Source organism: Falco rusticolus, chromosome 8 (assembly GCF_015220075.1).
Source record: "Falco rusticolus isolate bFalRus1 chromosome 8, bFalRus1.pri, whole genome shotgun sequence".
NCBI lineage: Eukaryota > Metazoa > Chordata > Aves > Falconiformes > Falconidae > Falco > Falco rusticolus.
Genome location: NC_051194.1, coordinates 50861398 through 50879380, shown reverse-complemented (window position 1 = coordinate 50879380; position 17983 = coordinate 50861398). Strand labels below are relative to the sequence as shown.

At 41.9% G+C, this 17983-nt stretch overlaps 1 protein-coding gene across 4 annotated transcripts in view; it reads left to right on the top strand.

Moving 5' to 3' along the window:
* Positions 1–15193, top strand: part of INO80D (INO80 complex subunit D) — a 46245-nt gene extending 31052 nt beyond the window's left edge. For 3 of the 4 annotated variants that reach the window (XM_037396795.1, XM_037396797.1, XM_037396794.1), the window contains 3 exons: positions 66–283; positions 693–850; positions 1821–3056. In XM_037396795.1, coding sequence (XP_037252692.1) covers positions 66–283; positions 693–850; positions 1821–2989 — 1545 coding nt within the window. In that variant the 3' untranslated portion in view covers positions 2990–3056. Of the gene's footprint in view, positions 1–65; positions 284–692; positions 851–1820 lie in introns of all 4 variants that reach the window. The other variant, XM_037396793.1, reaches the window with a different exon arrangement.
* Positions 15194–17983: the final 2790 nt, after the last annotated feature.

The following is a 17983-nucleotide window of genomic DNA, read 5'->3' as shown; positions in this document are numbered from 1 at the left end:
GAAAAATCAAGGGGAGTAATGCTCGTTCTTAATACGCTCCCACTGCTATTGTTTTAATCCCAAAGGACAATTTCTTGAGAGGGGACAGCTCCCGTAAAGTTCAGCACCAGCAGCAGAGGAAACCCAGGAAAAAAACGAAGCCACCTGCACTTACCAAAAAACACAAGAAGAAGAGAAGGCGAGGCCCACGCCGGCCTCAGAAACCCATTCCTCCTGCAGTGCCCCAAGGGAACCTCACCATGCCTGCCAGTGTCTCACTGCCAGTAGAGATGCCCCACATACGGTCAGTGGTAGCCTGGCCCCAGTTGCCCACTGCTAGCTTGAACGTTGTCAGTGAGCACTGTAGAAAGGTGTGATATTGCTGTGCTGATCAACATATGGAGTGGGGCTAGAAATTCCACCTCCTTGTAACTGTTGGGAAAAAAATGCAACCACCTTGGAGTGGGTCATTTCAGATTTTAGCAGTTATTGGGTTGGATGGGTAAAATGTGTTGCTCCTGATCTTATGTATTTAATCAAAAAGCGAAGTGTTTAGCTTCCAAAAGAAACTTTCTAAAAGCATTTTTTTCCTAGATGATGGGGGTGGGGGCAAAGGTGTGGGGAAACACCCATTATAGATGGATATGCATCGGCAATTGTCATTTGGAGGAATCAGAGTTGAACGCGGGGGACTAACGGTACTTTCTGTCCAGGAGCCCCTCCACACCAGAGCTGAGTGCCGATGAGCTGCCTGATGATATCGCCAATGAAATCACAGACATTCCACATGACTTGGAATTGAATCAGGAGGACTTCTCTGATGTCTTGCCGCGGCTGCCCGATGACTTGCAAGATTTTGACTTCTTCGAAGGTACCATTTTATTTTATTTTATGCTAACATAAACACAGTCAGTGAACTGAAGAGACGAGTGGTTTCTAAAATGCATTTTGAGGGGTTGCTTGCTTTTCTACAGAGGTAGTAAATTCTAGGTAAGGAAGTGTGTATTTGCTTTATTGTTGCTTTGTGAGCTCTGAAGTAAAGCAGACTTTAAGAAGGCTGGTGTGTTCTGCTTGCTGTTATAATTACTGCTCTGAAAATTCTAATTGGTTTAGTATTTTAATAATTCATTTTACATTTTTACTGCCTGTCAGTGTTGCAGTTTAATCAAGAGTATTCTCAGTAATGGCATCTTTCTGCCATCGAGTGGGGCTGGAATCACAGTCAATATTGGCCTTTGATAAAAGGAGAAGAGAGTGAGAATAACATCATTAAATACATTTTTGAAACTAGCTTTTGATCAGAATGGTATCTGAATTTCTAGATTATAAAGCTCAGTACTGATCACATATAACAGAGAAATTAGAACAGCCCAGAACTGGGGTATGTGATTTCTTTGGTTGTTTTCTGATATGACATAACACTAGACTGTGTTTGAGTTGAAATTAACCTAAATTACACTGACTATAAATTTTAGCTCCAGTCTGTAATGTGGTAAGTAGAAGGGAGTTTGTGGACTATTTGTGTTACTGCAGCATTGAGGAAAATCTTATTTAAGCGTTTTGTACTTCAAGTCTAGTAAGTTTGGGAGTCATATTGTATTGGAAGAGGAGGGCAGAGAGAGGGGGTTCCCTTGAAGAGGAATGTGTAATTTCTTGTTTTTCTTACCCTGCTTACCCAGTAAACACTGGTGAATGAAATTTTCTGTGTACCGCACACCATTCTAGAAGGTCGTCATACACTGCAGCTCTGTACTGAACTGTGTACATCTGCATCCTTAGAGTGGCAGTGCTGGGCTCATCTGAGAGGAGTGTGCTAACTTCTGGTGTCCCTGTTTCTGCAGGTAAAAATGGAGATCTCCTTCCGACTACAGAAGAGGCTGAAGAGCTGGAACGGGCCCTACAGGCTGTAACTTCTCTTGAGTGCCTGAGTACCATTGGAGTACTTACACAGACAGATGGTGTGCCAGTTCAGGAGCTGTCAGATAGAGGGATAGGGGTGTTCTCTACAGGTGCCGGAGCTCCGGGAATGCAGTCTTTGAGTCGAGAGGTTAACACGGATTTGGGGGAGCTGTTGAATGGGCGTATAGTACATGATAATTTCTCCGGTCTGGAGCTGGATGAGAACTTGCTCCGTTCTGCTACCTTGTCCAACCCACCTACGCCCCTGGCAGGGCAGATCCAGGGGCAATTCTCAGCCCCAGCCAACGTCGGCCTTACTTCTGCCACTCTGATAAGCCAGAGTGGCCTTGGGGAGAGAGCCTTCCCAGGACAGTTTCATGGACTTCATGATGGCAGCCATGCCTCCCAGAGGCCCCACCCTGCCCAGCTGCTGAGCAAGGCAGATGACCTGATCACCTCACGACAGCAATACAGCAGTGACCATTCACACTCCTCACCCCATGGAAGCCATTATGATAGTGAGCATGTGCCGTCTCCCTACAGTGACCATATCACATCCCCTCACACCACATCCTTTTCTGGTGATAACTTGGCAGCTACCTTCTCAGCAGAGATGCCCATGATGGCACAGCACTTGCTCCCAACTCAGCTGGATGTGCCACTTAGCGGGGTGGTCAACCCCAGAACTCACTGGGGAAATCTTCCTGTCAATCTTGGGGACCCCTCTCCGTTTAGCAACCTTCTTGGTGCAGATGGACACCTCCTGTCCACCTCCCTGTCCACACCACCTACCACCTCGCACTCAGAGACCACACAGCCTGCCTTCGCCACTGTGACCCCCAACAGCTCCAGTGTGCTTCCGGGGTTACCGCAGACCAGTTTTAGTGGCATGGGTCCTGCCTCTGCTGAACTCATGGCCTCCACCTCCCCTAAACAACAGCTCCCTCAGTTCAGCGCAGCCTTCGGGCACCAGCTGAGCTCCCACAGTGGCATCCCCAAGGACCTGCAGCCCAGCCACAGCTCCATAGCTCCTCCCACGGGCTTCGCAGTGACCGGTGCCACCGCTACCAGTACCAATAATGCATCTGCGCCCTTCACCACCTCCAACTGAGCTTGTCTGCCTGCCTTCGTGCAGGTAGATGGGGGACCTGTGTTTTCTATCTTTCCTTTTTTCCTTTATTTTTTCTGTCCTCCTTCCCCCCCCTTTTTTTTTTTTTTTCTTTTTAAGAGGGGGTTGAGGAGAAAACCCCTGCTTCAGTACTGACCAGGGTTAGCCCTCTGTGAACCTTGCTGTAACGTTCACATGTGCTTGTTATGCACCGGTGCTCATTTATTGCAGGCAGGTTCACTGTTCCCCAATAATTCCTTAAGGATACAGCACAGTTACTGGATGTAATTGATTTTAGCAGTAAGACCTAGAAATGGGAAGATACCTCAGATTACTGATGCATGTTACTGTTCCCTAGGGTTTGGATCAGTGCTTGCCATCCCATTAGCATCTGGTAGAAAGTTTTCCAGTGGGCAGAAGTCTCTTGATTATTCTTAATTTTTTTTTAGTTTACTTTTTTTCCAAAGGTAGCATCTGGCATGGAAAACTTGGCTGCACACATTGATTTGAGAATGGTGCACTGAAGTCCTAAATCAAGGTCATAGTTCAAGGAAGAGTTTGGCAGTTTCTTAAAATAGTCTCTTGACCTCTTCTGTGTGCGTGTGTGTGTTTGGGGTGCAGGGAGCAGCAGTTCCTTTTCTTCTTTTGGTGAAGAAGTGGGCGTTGTCCCCTTCCAGAACTGGTCCCTGTTCTTACTGCATGCTGACTTTTGGTTTTTTATGATGATGATTTTTAATTCATTGAGCAGCAAGGGGATCAGTTGACTGGTTGCCCAGAACTCTGAAGGCTGATATGAAGTTAGCCCAGGGAAAAAAAGAAAGAAAAACGGAAGCATTGAAACATCATGGATTAGCGAAGATTCCTGTGCAGAAGTTCCCTCCCTTGCTGAATTACTGTGGCCTTGTAGCATTGATGATTTGCCTTTTCAAGTGTGGCTATGTCCGGAACTCCTTGCCTGACAGGCTGACAGGTATTTCCCAGCTGAAAGTGAAAGAATTTGTTGGTATTCTGCCCATCCACACAAGTCTAGGTCAGACCCTTAGGTAAATTTCAAATGGATGCATTTCTCAAATCATGTCTAGCTACTGAGACTTTCTTGCATAGTTTTACCCCCTCGGGAGCCATATAGTTTTTTTGACACTTGTAGGGTTTGATGCTCTCTGTATGGGAAGCTGAATGTATGTAAGGAACTAGCAGGTACCTATCAGCAGTCGTGGCTAACCAAAAGAGAAATCATTAAAGCAAAATATATAGAGAATTCCTTCTGCTTGCAGGACAGTGTTGCTTTTAGTGCCCACCTGCTAAAGGTAGTATTCGGACCCTTTGGTAGTAATGTCACTTCTTAAAGAAAGGAGTCTGCTAGATTGTAGATTTTTAAAATTTTATTTTATGTTTTTTAATCCAAGAGAGAACAGCAGCAGAAATTCTGAGGTGTTTACTGGCATCTCTTATCAGGAAGGGGGAAAAGGAATTTGCTTGTGACTCTATAGGGCTCAAACTTGCTACTATATTCTGACTTTGACTGTAAAAGTAGCTCCTACTTAATATAACAAGTCTCTACTCTTCTTGGTTTATTTCTGAGATGCAGATGAGAGAGAATAGAAAATCCCACATTTCAGTCTCCTACTGTAGAAGACAGATTTCATTCTACCTTACAGTAAAACATCCTACCTGCGTGTATTCTAGTCTAATTCAGGAAATTAAGAGATACCAAGAACATGCGATAGGGAGGCCTAATAAATTGTTTGAGCAAGAGATCATTGAACAAAGTTTAGTCATTACATACTCATTTTGTTAGCAGTCAGGCCCACACCAAAATCTCTGACCCAAACCTTTCCTTCCATTTTGCTAAGGAACAGAATTTAAACAGGATAGGTCTTGTGTATTCTTACTGTTGTAGCAATCATACTATCCCTATTTTCTTGAAATATTTGTCCTTCTTAAATATAAAGGAGTATGGATGATGCATATGTCCTTTTCTGAAATTGCAAGTGTATGTGGGTGGAGGAAAGAAAAATGATTTTCATGCTTCTGTTGTTATGAAGTCCTTATTTCATACTTGGTAAAATAGATCTTAATAATATAAGCCGAATATTTTAAAGTGGTGATTTAAATATGTTTGTAACATTTAAATGTTTTTAAATCATGTAAAAAGTTGAATTGAAGCCTATGAAATCCTGCTTTGTGATTGTCCTGCTGATTGAGGAATGCCCAGTGGTATTGTGAAATGAGGCAAATCTGACAAGGCATTTATTTATTTTTGTATTATGTTCCCCATACTTTGTTGAGGAGACAACTGTTTGATTTGCAAATGATTTTCGTTGTGTCCGTATACCTTCTTCGATGTGTTTGGATGACTGGCTGAAAAAGAGTGGAGAACTAGTATACCAAATGGTTAAGTCTTTAATCTGCTTGTATATTCACGTCATTTCAGAGGATGTTAATTTCTATAAATGGGTTTCAGGACTTTGGTCTTGAAATCGTTCTTGTGCCCGTCAGACCTTTTAATGAAGCTGCAGCTAGTGCAGAGCGTATCTGCCCCACATCACATTTCTCTTTCTTAGGAAATGCCGGGGGGGAAAGGGAGGAGAGGAACTGAGAGACAAGGTCTGCTTGGTCACGTTGCTATAAATTATGGAGGACCTCTTTGGTCTTAGGTCACTGTGAGTTTGTACTGGTCTAACTCAGAACAGAACCCAGCTCCTAATCTGAGGATTGATTTCGACAGGGAATTTCAAAAGCTGTCAATGCTGTGTGGGTCTGTAATTCCCGTTTGAAATCAGTGGCCGTTACGTACCTGCATTCCTTTAAGGCAGCCTAGGATATCAGCTCTCTTCCCCCACTTAGACTTGGTATCCCTTGATGGCTCTTCCCTGAAAAGTGACTACATAACATTTTTTCAATGAGCAAACTAAGTTTGCAATAAAGCTGCACTTTTAAAAATAAACTTCCATTTGTATACATTGAAATAGGAATCCCTCTGTCCTGTCTGACACAGAGTTCTGAAATGGGCCACCACTCTTGCCTTTTCCTGGTTCACCTCCCAACTTTTCACTGCTGCCAATTTCATGGTTGCAGCCTACCAAGCAGTTACGGGTCTTGATCTTAGCGTTAGGAGGTTGATCATTGCAGGTGGGCTCCTACCACCACAGAACCTGGTGATTTCAGTGAATCAGTGTCTTTCTGTTGGGTGTGATAGGTCCAGTCTGAGAGGTATGTGCAGCCAGAGATGTTTCATGCCTCTTCCTCTGGAAAATACTGCAGGTCTGGTTAAGGTAGTCCTCAAGGCTGTTATTTATGTGGTTCCCAAGTAGAATCCATGCCATCTCACAAAGGTTTTTAAGTATAATCTCCTTGTATAGCTATTAGCACTCTGATCACCCTTTCACCAAAGAGCCAGTGTAGCAATTTCAGTCCATTGATTTGAGATGGTCGATACCTGTCGTGCCCTTTATGTGTTAACAAATGGAGTAAAGCTAGTTGAACCTAAAAGCTAATTTCTTTACATAAGATTTGAGTTCTAAAGAATTAAAAAAAAAAATTAGACTTAAAGTACCAGTAACATAATTTTTGGTAATAGTAGCACCTTAGTTAGTCTTTGTACAAAAGTACTTAACACAAGATGAACTTTGGCAGTGTACAGAGGTTCATCAGGAACAGTCTCATGCTGGTCTGGTGTGTAAGGCGTTCTGTAAGATACAATTTGATGTTTCCTTTCACTTAGGAAGACTATGCCAACTTTGAGGGGAGCCATATGCACTTAGATACCTCAGAGTTGATTTGTTCTTTGGCCTCGTAATTACTATGATACAAGAAGATGTACGTATGATGGAAAAGGTGCATCGTTTTGTCTCCTCCTGCCTTCCAGTTCCTATAGGTTCTTGCTTGGTTTCTTTCTCATTAGTAGCATGCTTCTGTCTATGGTTGGGCATAAAGGCTTTAAATCAGTAATGCTGAGAGCACAGTTGCAGGTGTGCCTCAGGCACTGTGGAGAAGGTGGCAACAGCTAGATTTCCCACTTCATTCAGCAGGTTAGTGAAATGAGGATTTGTAGTTCTCATTTGAAAAGCATTGGGAGGCCCTGAGAAGCTGATCACTTCCAAGGCAAAAATCAGAAATGGTGCTGCAAATACAAATGCAAGGAAAAAATAATGTCAGAGGAGAGTCATACTTAATAGCGAAGAGAAGCCAAGGGAAGCGGTGCTTTTTAGAAAGTTTTGAGTTTGGGGGTTTTGTTTGTTTGTTTGGTTGTTTTTTTTCTTGAGGGAGGCGGGTATTGAAATAATTGGGAAGTTCTGTTGTGAGCTGTTAGGCGCAGTGTGATGCCACTGGCTTCAGGGGCACGGCCAAGGCGACGGGCCTAGGACTGAACCTGCTGACCAGTAGCCAATTTCAGTTTGAAGCTTCATTTTGCTGTAACCACATCTAAATACACTCTGGGATTGAATCTGTTTGCCAGGAAAGAAGAATCTCATGAAAGGAGTACAGTAAACAGTGGACAGATGTCTCCCCCGAGAAGCTGGCCCTGGTGGTTACATACACGTGGTGGTAGCCGGCTTCCAGACGGCGTCTCCTCCCTGAGCTCCTGCAGCACCGTGGCTGCTGCGTTTCCCTGTAGGCACTGGCTGGGCTCTGGGGGCACTTCTCCCTGTCTCTGTGCTGCAGCGAGCTGAGTCCGCTGGTGGACAGTGGTGGACAGTCTGAGCCTTTGGGCAGGGAGGAGAGAAAAGTTTTTTAGAAGGGCCAGCTAGCTGCAGTTGACCCTTTCAAGACTTGTAGGGCACAGTGATGGTGGCAGGAGGTCTTTTCAGCAGACAAACAATAGAAAACTTACCTGCAGTGATCTGCAGTGAGGTGTTTGTGTGGCTGTCCAGGCAGCTTCCCTGGTGGGATGTTTATTTTTGCTTTTGTATTTTTACCATTACGTGTGAAGGAGTCTCCTGTGCAGGCCAGTTGCAAGGTCCAGTGGTGGTGGAAATATTAACTGAAGGAATAGTTTTAGGCTAATGTGCTGACCAGGTCTCTTTAGGTCTTTCAGATCTTTTGGATAACATTTAATGATGGGGGTGTTGTGGCTGCTTCTTGTACCTCCTTTATTTTCTTCCTCTCTACATTCTTCATCATTCTTTCTTTCATTCTCCGGTTCTTAGATGCTTCTCCAACGTAAGTAATGCCAACCAGTAAGTCTTCTGTGGTCCTGAGTGAATCTGACTGTAAAATGAAAAGGAGGAGAGATTCCTGCAATTCATAACATACATTTTGGATGCTAGAATAGCAGTGTAGTAGATCAGAGTGTTTCTCAGATCAGTAAGATGGTGTTTCACAGCACACTGATACGGCATAAACTAGACTCTGAGGGTGCAACATTGATTGTGGGAGTGCACATATTGGCAGTGAATGTGCAGGTATTTTTACCAAGAGTTTACCTTCTTACAAGTTCCTCTGTTGAGAAGTGCATCAGTAGAAAGCCATGAAGAAAAGTTTAAAGTATTCTGTTTAATATCCACAAACTGAAATAAACATAAGGAGGGTTGGTGGAAAAATCTGCATTTGTATTTACATTGTTAGGAGAGGTCTGGTCATGAGGGACCTTAGCTCTATCAGGTAAAGCTTTGGTTTTGTCTTTAAAACTACACAAAAACAGTGTTGTAGGAAAAGAAAAGTTCAGTGGAGAAGAAGGCGTTATAAAAGATATGTCTTAGAACAATTTTCTCGCTCGTGTCTTCAGCCTTTTTTTTAAAAAAAACCCCACAAACAATAGTGACTGTTTTGGGAGCTTTTCCCTTTGCTGTTCTGCTACTTCTCATGGTTGTTGGGTTCTTTGCTTTCCCCTATTTTACTCTGCTTTCACATACTCCTTCTCTGGCTACTATGGAATAATGTAGTGGAAGCATGAGAGGAGAAAGTGGGTTTGGCCATGGGTTGCCAGCAATAGTTGAAGGCTTTCTTTTTCTTCTCCTTGAAGTAAGTGTTGGCACCTCTTCAGTCTACTGTGGGTCATAGAAATCGGTTTAGAAGTGAACAGGATGAAACTTGGGGGTTTGACCTTAAAACTGTACTTACCTGAGGTAGAAAAATGCATTCTTCCTACTCCTACCCCTCACTAGTCCCCCAAACACACACACAGAGTGAGATGTCCAGAGTACCCGCGTATCGACTGCATGCGTGTGCTGAACTTGGTCCAGTAGTGCTAATTTTTTACCTGCTTTCTGCTGTCAGCCAGCACCCACAGGGGCAAACTCTGGATAGGTAACGTTCCCAGCTATCCTCTGGAAAACTTTATTTTTGGTGCAGATTGCTCTGATGTAGCTGACTGCGATGGCTTCTACCTTGGAGTGGGCTGATTTACCCTGAAATGACTGTCTAACCTGCATCTTAAACAGTGTAGTTAGTTCCGGTGCAAATAGATTCATTCTGAAGTGATGGACAGTTCGATTCTCATGCAAAATAGCTACATCCTACCAGAAGGGGTTGAACCAGTTTCTCTGAACAGTGATGACCTTCACTGTACAGTTTTGGGTATGTCTCAGGGATTCCTTGTGGAAATAAGGGCAGTTAACAAAAAAACAAAAAAAAACAAAAAAAAAAAAACACACACAAAAAAAACCCACAACAAAAAAAAAAAAAGAAAAAAAAAAGAAAAAAGTAAATAGTTTTAAAAGTAAATACTAATTTAAGGTAGAGCGTCACCTAAGTGAGAGCGTAAGAAGGAGAAATCTTTGTTCAGTTTTGTAGTCCACGGTGGTTTGGCTTAGGGACTCTTTCTCTTCTCGGGGCTCTCATCTCAAGTTCAACATACAGAATCTTTTTCATCACGCTCAGCTTTAAACTTTTTATTTAAAGATACCCTTCCCCAATGAGCTTTCAGAATACTTATTGTAGATTTTAAGAGAAATGGTATATTAATTTATGCTATTAACATCACCTCATAAATTATAAGTTTTATACTAAAGCTGTATTGAGTGTAATGAATTATGTTGCATATGTGTTTTTAATAGCTATAAAATTATATACAAGCTTTTTTGGAAAAACAAACTAGTGAAGCACCTTTTTACACTGGATCTTTGCCGTGTCAAGGTGTACAGCTATTCTTTGCTACCTTGCAGATATCTATATCTATATATAGATATATATATATAAATAAAATAAAATGGTATCCTGTATCAACAAGCATAGAACTCTTTTTAACCCTTATATTACTGTTCCTATAACTCTTTTTAAATTTTGTTTTGAGTGTTCCATTCTGCAATAATTTATCCGTGGTTTGTACCTATGATTAGAAATTTAGTTACAGGGTAAATAGATCAAATTGAAAAAATCCAACTCCTGTAGCTGGAAGTTGTGAACCAAGTTTGTAAGACCTTTTCTTTTTTTTAAATGTATTTATTTCCAGTTAGCTCTGTGAGTTGGAATTTGAAAAGTCAGAACATTAGGAATCTACAGTGTCTTATTCAGGAATTTTCCCTCTCCTTTCCTCACAAAGGAATTCCCACTGTGACTTATAAATAGAATTAGACTGCTTGTGTGCATGTATGTATTATATATACACACAAAAATATGCATTGGGGGGGATGTATGTGCGATACGAATGTGTATATTGTATGTAGGTCATAGTTTTGTAAAGAGCAAAGTAGTCGAGAGGTGATGGAATGTATTGTAGAAATGTGATTATTTAGTAGGGGGTTGTTAAGTCCTCACTGTTGTATAAATAACTGAAACTCTCTACTACATAATCTTCTGTTATAAGGCTAACTCTGATATCATGTCAATTTTACTGTTTTTTAAATGAGTTACATTGAGCCCTGTTTAAAATGCCATGAAAATACCAAGCTCCCAAAGACAGCCTTTAAATAAAACAAATGGGGGAGGAGGAGAGATGGGAGAAATGAGTCATGTTTTTCAGGAGAAATTGAAATGGGAAAGCTTGCATTCGGTGGGATGGGGAGGCACGGGTATTGCTCTGTCTTTGCATATTAATACCCGGATCTCTTAGGGGCTGACTTGGAAAATGTTGTCAATCAGTGTACTTGTGTTTTCAAATTAGGCGGTTAGGGGCACTGTTTGTCGAGTGATCTCCATCTATAAAAGGATCTTGTCTTCAAAGTAGATTCTTTTCTTTCCTGGTGGTCTTTGCATATATTAATTTTGCCCCCAGATTGCTGTTGTGGGATTGCAGAACAAAATACGCTTTCAATCCAGGGAGTTTCACTTGCGCTGTGAAATTCTGAATTCAATTATGGCCACTTAACTCTTTTTTTTTTTTTTTTCCTGTCATTGGAGAAGGAAGATTTCTTTATGGGAGTTCTCACTTGAAATTGTGAGAAGTCAGAAACATTCTTACAGATTGGCTTACTCTTCATACTGTTCTATTTAGGCTGGAGAAAGTAACCTAATTGTTATTTATTCATACAGTATCACTTTTCATGATGATGATCCTGTTGACTTTAAAAATCTGTTTAGAAAAACAGAGCTTCCAGTATTGCAGAGACATTTGGGTTTTTTTGAAGGCTTTTTTTAAGCAGTTGCAAATCAAATCTTAATTTTCAAAATTTTTTTTAATGCCCCTCCTCGGTATGTTGATATGCCCCCCAGGTGTCCCTCCCCCTTTCCTCCTCCCCGCAATTCGTTTCTGGCACATATGCATACAAGTGAAAGTGCAGGGAGGTGGAAGTTGTTAGAGGCCTTTCCTTCTCTTTAGTGGGTGGTAATGGGAGTTAGCAGCATACATCTTTATGCCTTCATGGGGAAGAATAGACCCATTTTTGTGTATACCTGTACAGAGAGATTTATCTGTATATGAGATGTTGGTAGCACTTTGCTGAATGTGGACTTGCCCTTATGATGTACAATAAATAAGTATGAATGCAATCAATCTAAATCTATATATACCTGCATACAGATGTATAGATGGAATTTACGTTGTATCACACACATGTACATTAGTTGTAACATGAGTGTGTGAGCTAAAGAGAGACTATCCATGTGACATATGTGTAACAGGTAAGCACTTGTGCCAAACAAGGTTGTTTCAATTCTTCTGAGGGATTTGGATGACATCAGTGACTGATGTGAGCTTGGTCACCATTGATTTGTGTTACCTCAGCCCTCACAGTGGAGTTTCCTTGGTACGTTTCTGCTTTTGTTTATTCTATAGAAATAGTTGAGGCCTCTTGCAATGCTGACCTCTTCTGCTTCCCTGCTCCATTGCCTTCATTCCAGCTCCTCCTCGCCCTTCCATCTCTAGTTTCTCTTGCAAGCAGCAGTCAGCTTTAATGGCCCAATCCAGCTCTGCTTATGCATTAGGCAAATTCTTTTGGTGGCTGTAGTGGCAGCTGAATTGGGCCCTGAGCACTTGCTTGAACTTACACAGATTTTCCTAGCTATTCAATTGTGCTTGAGTATGACTGCGACTGATTTGCAGATGAACACAACCTTTCCTTTGAACCTGATGCAAAGCTTCCTAGCATATTAAAAGGTTAACTCAGCACCGTATTTTAGAGGTAAATGTTCAAAATGAGGAAAATGCACCCCAACCACCCCCACCCCACCCCCGAAAAATTATCTTCACTTTTCAGCCCCAGGGAGAAAAAGGGAGTTCGGTTAGTTGTTTCCTGTAACGCATGCAGTAAGCAGAAGGCAGCCCTGTCTCTGTTCTGAGCAGTGGGGTTGTCATCAAACATATCAAGAGAAACACAGCTCGTTATATTTTACCATTAAACAGATTTTGAAACGAGCTGCAGAGTTGACCATTAACATGCTAGCACTTTGCATCTAATTGTGTACTGAATGATCTTGCTTATGCAAGTAAATTGTGGGTTTAAGTATTTTATTTTCTGTTTTCTGGCTAAATGGAGCTTCTGTATCCTTTTAGCAGAAAGCAGCTGTCAGAAACCTGGCCGGTCACATTTAAGCACTGTTGAAACTCCTGGCTAACTTAGGCTTCAGTGTCAGTGGAGAATGCTGCTCCAATTCTGTCATCGAGCTGTACCGCATTCCATGTTTTCAGTATCGATATGGCATGATTTTTCTTGGCCACAATTCAGCCATGGAATTTTGTCTTCCTTGCATCTCTTTTTAGAAAAAGGTAAACCGGTGTACCGTTCCATCTGAGCTTTCATGCAATCATATACGACAATTTCTATAATACATATGTTCGGGCGTGTGTCTGGGTATGTCCGTGTACTGTGTGTGTATAATACCTAATTATATGCACACGTATATTATGCTATTTCAGTTTATGTATGTGGAGAATGTACGTGTTGGTTCTCCCCTGATATATACTCATGCATACGTATATTAAATATGTATATAGGGTGTAGATGTCCTGCATATACATGTGTATATGTTGCGAACCTTGGATGGCAATTTTTCCCCCCACTTTTTGCAAATTGCTGTCCCTATGACATATTTTTCACTGAAGCTGCATTATATAGAAGAAATGGAGAAATGTGTTATCAACGTTTTATTTTAAAAAGGAGACTGAATTACCGAAAGCCATTTGTAATTGTCTTTTGGATTTTTACTAGAAGGGTTGTTACTTTAAAAAAGGAAAAGGTAAAAAAAAAAAGAGAAAACAAAAAAAACAGAAGCAAGCAGACAAGCCCTTACTCCCACCATCACTCACATAGGCATAAGAAAGAAATGGAAACACAAGTTTCTAAGTATTTATTTCCTTTGGGGAATTCTGAGGCATACTGTAATTGCATTCTGCCCCATCCCCCTTTTGTCCAATTATAATTAATGATTCATGGTTTCTTTTACACAGCTTTTCCCCTCATTACTTCCGTAGATCATTGTTCACCTCCTACATTCAATAGTGCTGATATCACTAAGGAGATTTCATGTCCTTCTGTCCTTTTCAGGAGAAATACCAGAGCATCACTATTGTGTTACATTTTAACATACTTTGTGGAGGATGGATGTTTTTATTGAAGATGTCTTTAACAAGTCTTTAACTTACTTAATGTGAGAAGCCTTCATTGGAATATATCGTTTGTTTGTTTCCAACTGGTTTCTGAAACTTTTTTCACCAACAGATTAAGTAGTTCCCTTCTTATTTGATGCCTGAGATTTCAGGGTTTGGGTTTATTGTTGTGGGTTTTTTTTTTGATGTTTTTTTTCCCCTCCAGTTCCCCAAAATGTTTGTCTGCAAGTGGAGCAAAACAGATGTCAGAATCTCAGCTAATATTCTTTTGCAGTTAAGGGTAAATATCTTTATCCTAGTCTTAATAAAAGAGAAGGTGGCAGAAGGACAATCCAAAGTGCTGAGAGGGAATGCTCGCCCTTTTTAAGGCTGTCTCAGAGAAGTTTGTGTTTGGTGTCATTTTAAAGGTAGCTTGATCATGCTTTGATATCAGAAACAGCCTTGTAACAAAGAGCCTCGTACAGTTGTTTGGCCACTAGAGTTTGAAATGTGAACAAGTTGCAGTGGGAAAGCAAAGGTGAGGCAGTGTATTTTGAACCAGTGAATTGTAGCTTGCAAACGTACCTGATTTTGAAGTAACTGCATGGTAGCAAGGATTAGCAGTCTCTTACACCCCTTCCTCCTTCCCTCTCATCCCTGACACGTATTTGGCATACCGTACATTGGGAAAAATAAACAACTTGCTCCAGCAAAGCTAAATCCACTTAATGACTGCTTAAAGGGAACATACAAACTTGCATTGCTGCATCCCGCCTCATGGTATTAGCTGGAAGACTAGCTAATACGCACAAAAAGCCCAGTCCAGGTTGCTTCTGCAGATGTGTCTAGTTTGGAGAGTGTGGTGCATGGGGATGCCTGAGAATAAGGGTCCCTTCCTACAGGGTCCCCGGCAGTGATAGTAACTCACACTACTGCTTCTAGTGCTGGAGGCTCACAGACAGCATTCCAGGGGCGGGTAGGAAAGCTCATGTTTGTACTTTCCCTTTAAATAGGAAAGGTTGGCTCACATGTTCCTCTTACTTCTCAATGAATGTACTGTATTACCATTTAAAAAAAAATAATCAATGAAATGATAATAGATTGGTCTCCTTTTGTTATCTGGTCCTTGTTTAATTTGTTTAAGGGTTTTTGTATACAAAAGTTTACATTTTTATGTATATTTTTCTTGTGTAAAAACTGATGTAATATGTGTATAAAACACTGTATGTATTATCTGTATATAGTGTGACAAAATGATTTTCTTTCTTTCTTTTGGATGTATTAATAAATCTTGCTGTGAAGTAGCCACGCTTACTATGATGAAACCCTCTTCTCCAAGCCATTTTGCTATGTCCAAGATAGATTAATGTTGCCCAGGCTGAAATCTAATCCATAAAGTGATTTTTATTTCTTTTTGAGACGTATCCTAAGTACAGTTATTAAACTGTCCTTTGCTTAGATAGCTGTAGAGTCTGATTCTGCTTTTGCTGTTCTCTATTGCTTTCTAATTACATTAGCTAATTAGTTTTGCAAACAACCCGGGGTCTTCAGTCTCAGTCCTGATTCTAATTATAGTGCTTTCTAGCGCTGGATCACTGGCCTGGAGACCAGATCCTCTTCATCTTGTTTTCTGGTTTGAGTTTGCAGAACTATACTTAAAATATAATTTAAGGGATAAAGGATAGAATTTTGTCTTCTATGTCATGATGTTTTCTGAGATATACTCAGAAATCTGTATTTATATACTTGGAAAGTATATACCTGCTTCACCACCAGAACTGGGAAGTTGGTGTTTGGCATTATTTGGAGGATTAGCATGTGGATGAGAAATGATGGTTGCGGAGGTGCTGCGTGGGGCTCGGGTCAGTTCTCGGTCAGGGTTGCGAGGCCAGGGTATGCATGTGGTGACCACCTGGATTAGTCAGGCTCTGGGAATCACCACTGCCTTGTTCGGACCCAGCCAGCTGCGCACTGGAGATAAGCTGCTGTTCCTGCCACCTTGCTGGGCTGGTGTGAACTGGGCTGCCTTGGCTGGCACTGGCCTTCCAGTGCTGGTTTGGCTCTCAGGGAGCCGCTTTTCCACAGGAGCCTGCAGGAGGTCTTCTCTTCGGACAGAACTGCGCCTTGGACACTTTGCAGTAAGTAGATGGCTGCTGCATCTTCCTCTCACCAGTTGTTTCATGAAGTCTTCTGCTTTGCTTTCTGACTTAAAGATACGTGCTTCAACTGGTGTTTGCTTTGCAACGTGTTTGAGGTTGTGACTTAAAAGGGAAAAGCACTTGTGTCCTAGGCAAGACCATCTTCCAGGTTCTGTTTTTCATAAGCAGTCTCACTTAATGCTGATATGATCATCAGGATAACTATTGGCAGAGATTGATGAGAAGGGAATTCAGTAATTTGACTTTTCTTTTTAATGAATGGTGGCCCGGCCATTCTAGACGGTGTAATTAGAGCGGCATTTCACAGTGCCTGGTTGTAATTTAGGCCGAGAGATAAGCGGTGAGCGTCAGTGAATGATGTAGTCTTCCACGCTGACACACACTGCAAAGGTTTTTGGCAAGCTGGTTTGTGCTTTAATACCTTTCCTTCCTGGGAGGTGGGAGTACACCGAAAGTGCCGCATCGGACATTTGTCAAGACAGAACGATGACAAAAAAGATCAGATGCTTAAACAAAAGGAGAGTGCAGCAGCATAGGTTCAGTGCAGTATGGCTGCAGAAAATCTACCCCATGCTTGTGCATTCTAGGGAATTTTCAAGGTGATGGGCCTCTGAGGCATTTGGACACTGTAGGGGTAATAGTGACGAGGCAGTTCTGGGCTGTTATTGAAGCAGTGCTAGCTGTGCATGGGGATGTTGCAAAGCTGACCCCAAGGTGCTCCTGTCTCAAGTAGCATTCAGAATGGCAAGAAGTGGAAGAATTTATTCTTACGGAGAAAACAGTTGTTAAAAATCTGCTTTTAACAAAACAGCAGAAGTTGCTATTTGGTGTAAGATTTGAGGCCACAATGAGGAGTAAGGTGGAAGTTAGGAAAATGGGATGTCTTTTCTGGGGATGACTCCCTGGCAGAAGCAGAGTTGCCTGGTCTGGTCCCGAGCTGGGCGTTCTCCGGGATGGGCTTAATTGAGAGACGGGCTGAGAATCTGCTGCTAAGGCAGAGACCAACTGAATCACCTGGGGTTTATTTCCCAGCATTTCCATGAACAACAAAGAAATGCTGCTCTTAGAAAATGATTGCATGACTCTCAGTCTGAAGCTTTACAAAAACAACCGGTCATTTTTGTAGTGCCACATTTCAAAACACAAATAGGTTTTGTTTGAAGTATCAATTCAGGAAGATTGTGGTACATCTTTCTTTATATTTTAACATTCCTCTCAAGGTCCAACAGTAGCCTTTTAATAGTTGGCAATTATTTTCTCAGGAAAGCTCATTTTGTTTGTATTTGAAAAGCAGGTGACATTTTGTTACAAGAGCGAGTGTTGCTCTTGTATTCAGTGAAGCAATTGGAAGGAGAAACCATTATTAAATCCAGGGGCTGGCTTGTCTGCAGAGGTGAAGACAACCTCTCTCTCTCCCTGCAATTGTCCCATCTGCAGGAAATAACGGGCCGTCTTCCACGTTGCCCCCTGAAGCCCACACCCCCAGCCTGCAGCTGTCAGGTCTGAATGGAAGATATAGGATGCTTGTTTTAAGGGGCTAAGAGGTGATGTGTTTACTGGCATAAGCTTCAGCCCAGGAATGGCTGCCTTGTTTTGCTGTTATTGCTGATCTATGACTGGTATAAGGTGACAGTGAAGGGTCTTGGTACCACTGAATCTACTAAGACAATTGAAGTGTTGGTGCTAAAAATGTCCCTGGAAGCAAAGTAGCTTTGATATTCAGATGTGTTCTTGTGCTTCTGTAGGGGAACAGCCATACAAACTTTCTATGCCCGCATTCCATAACTCCCTTGACAGATGTCCTTAGGAACAAGAGGCTTGCATGTCCTGTTCACCCCTCATGTGTCGCTTACGATGGCTGATGTAGCCACCAGTGTGGAGAAGAGTCCTGTAATGTGAACTCAGTCTGGCTCTGACTGTTTCTGTTTCTGCTCA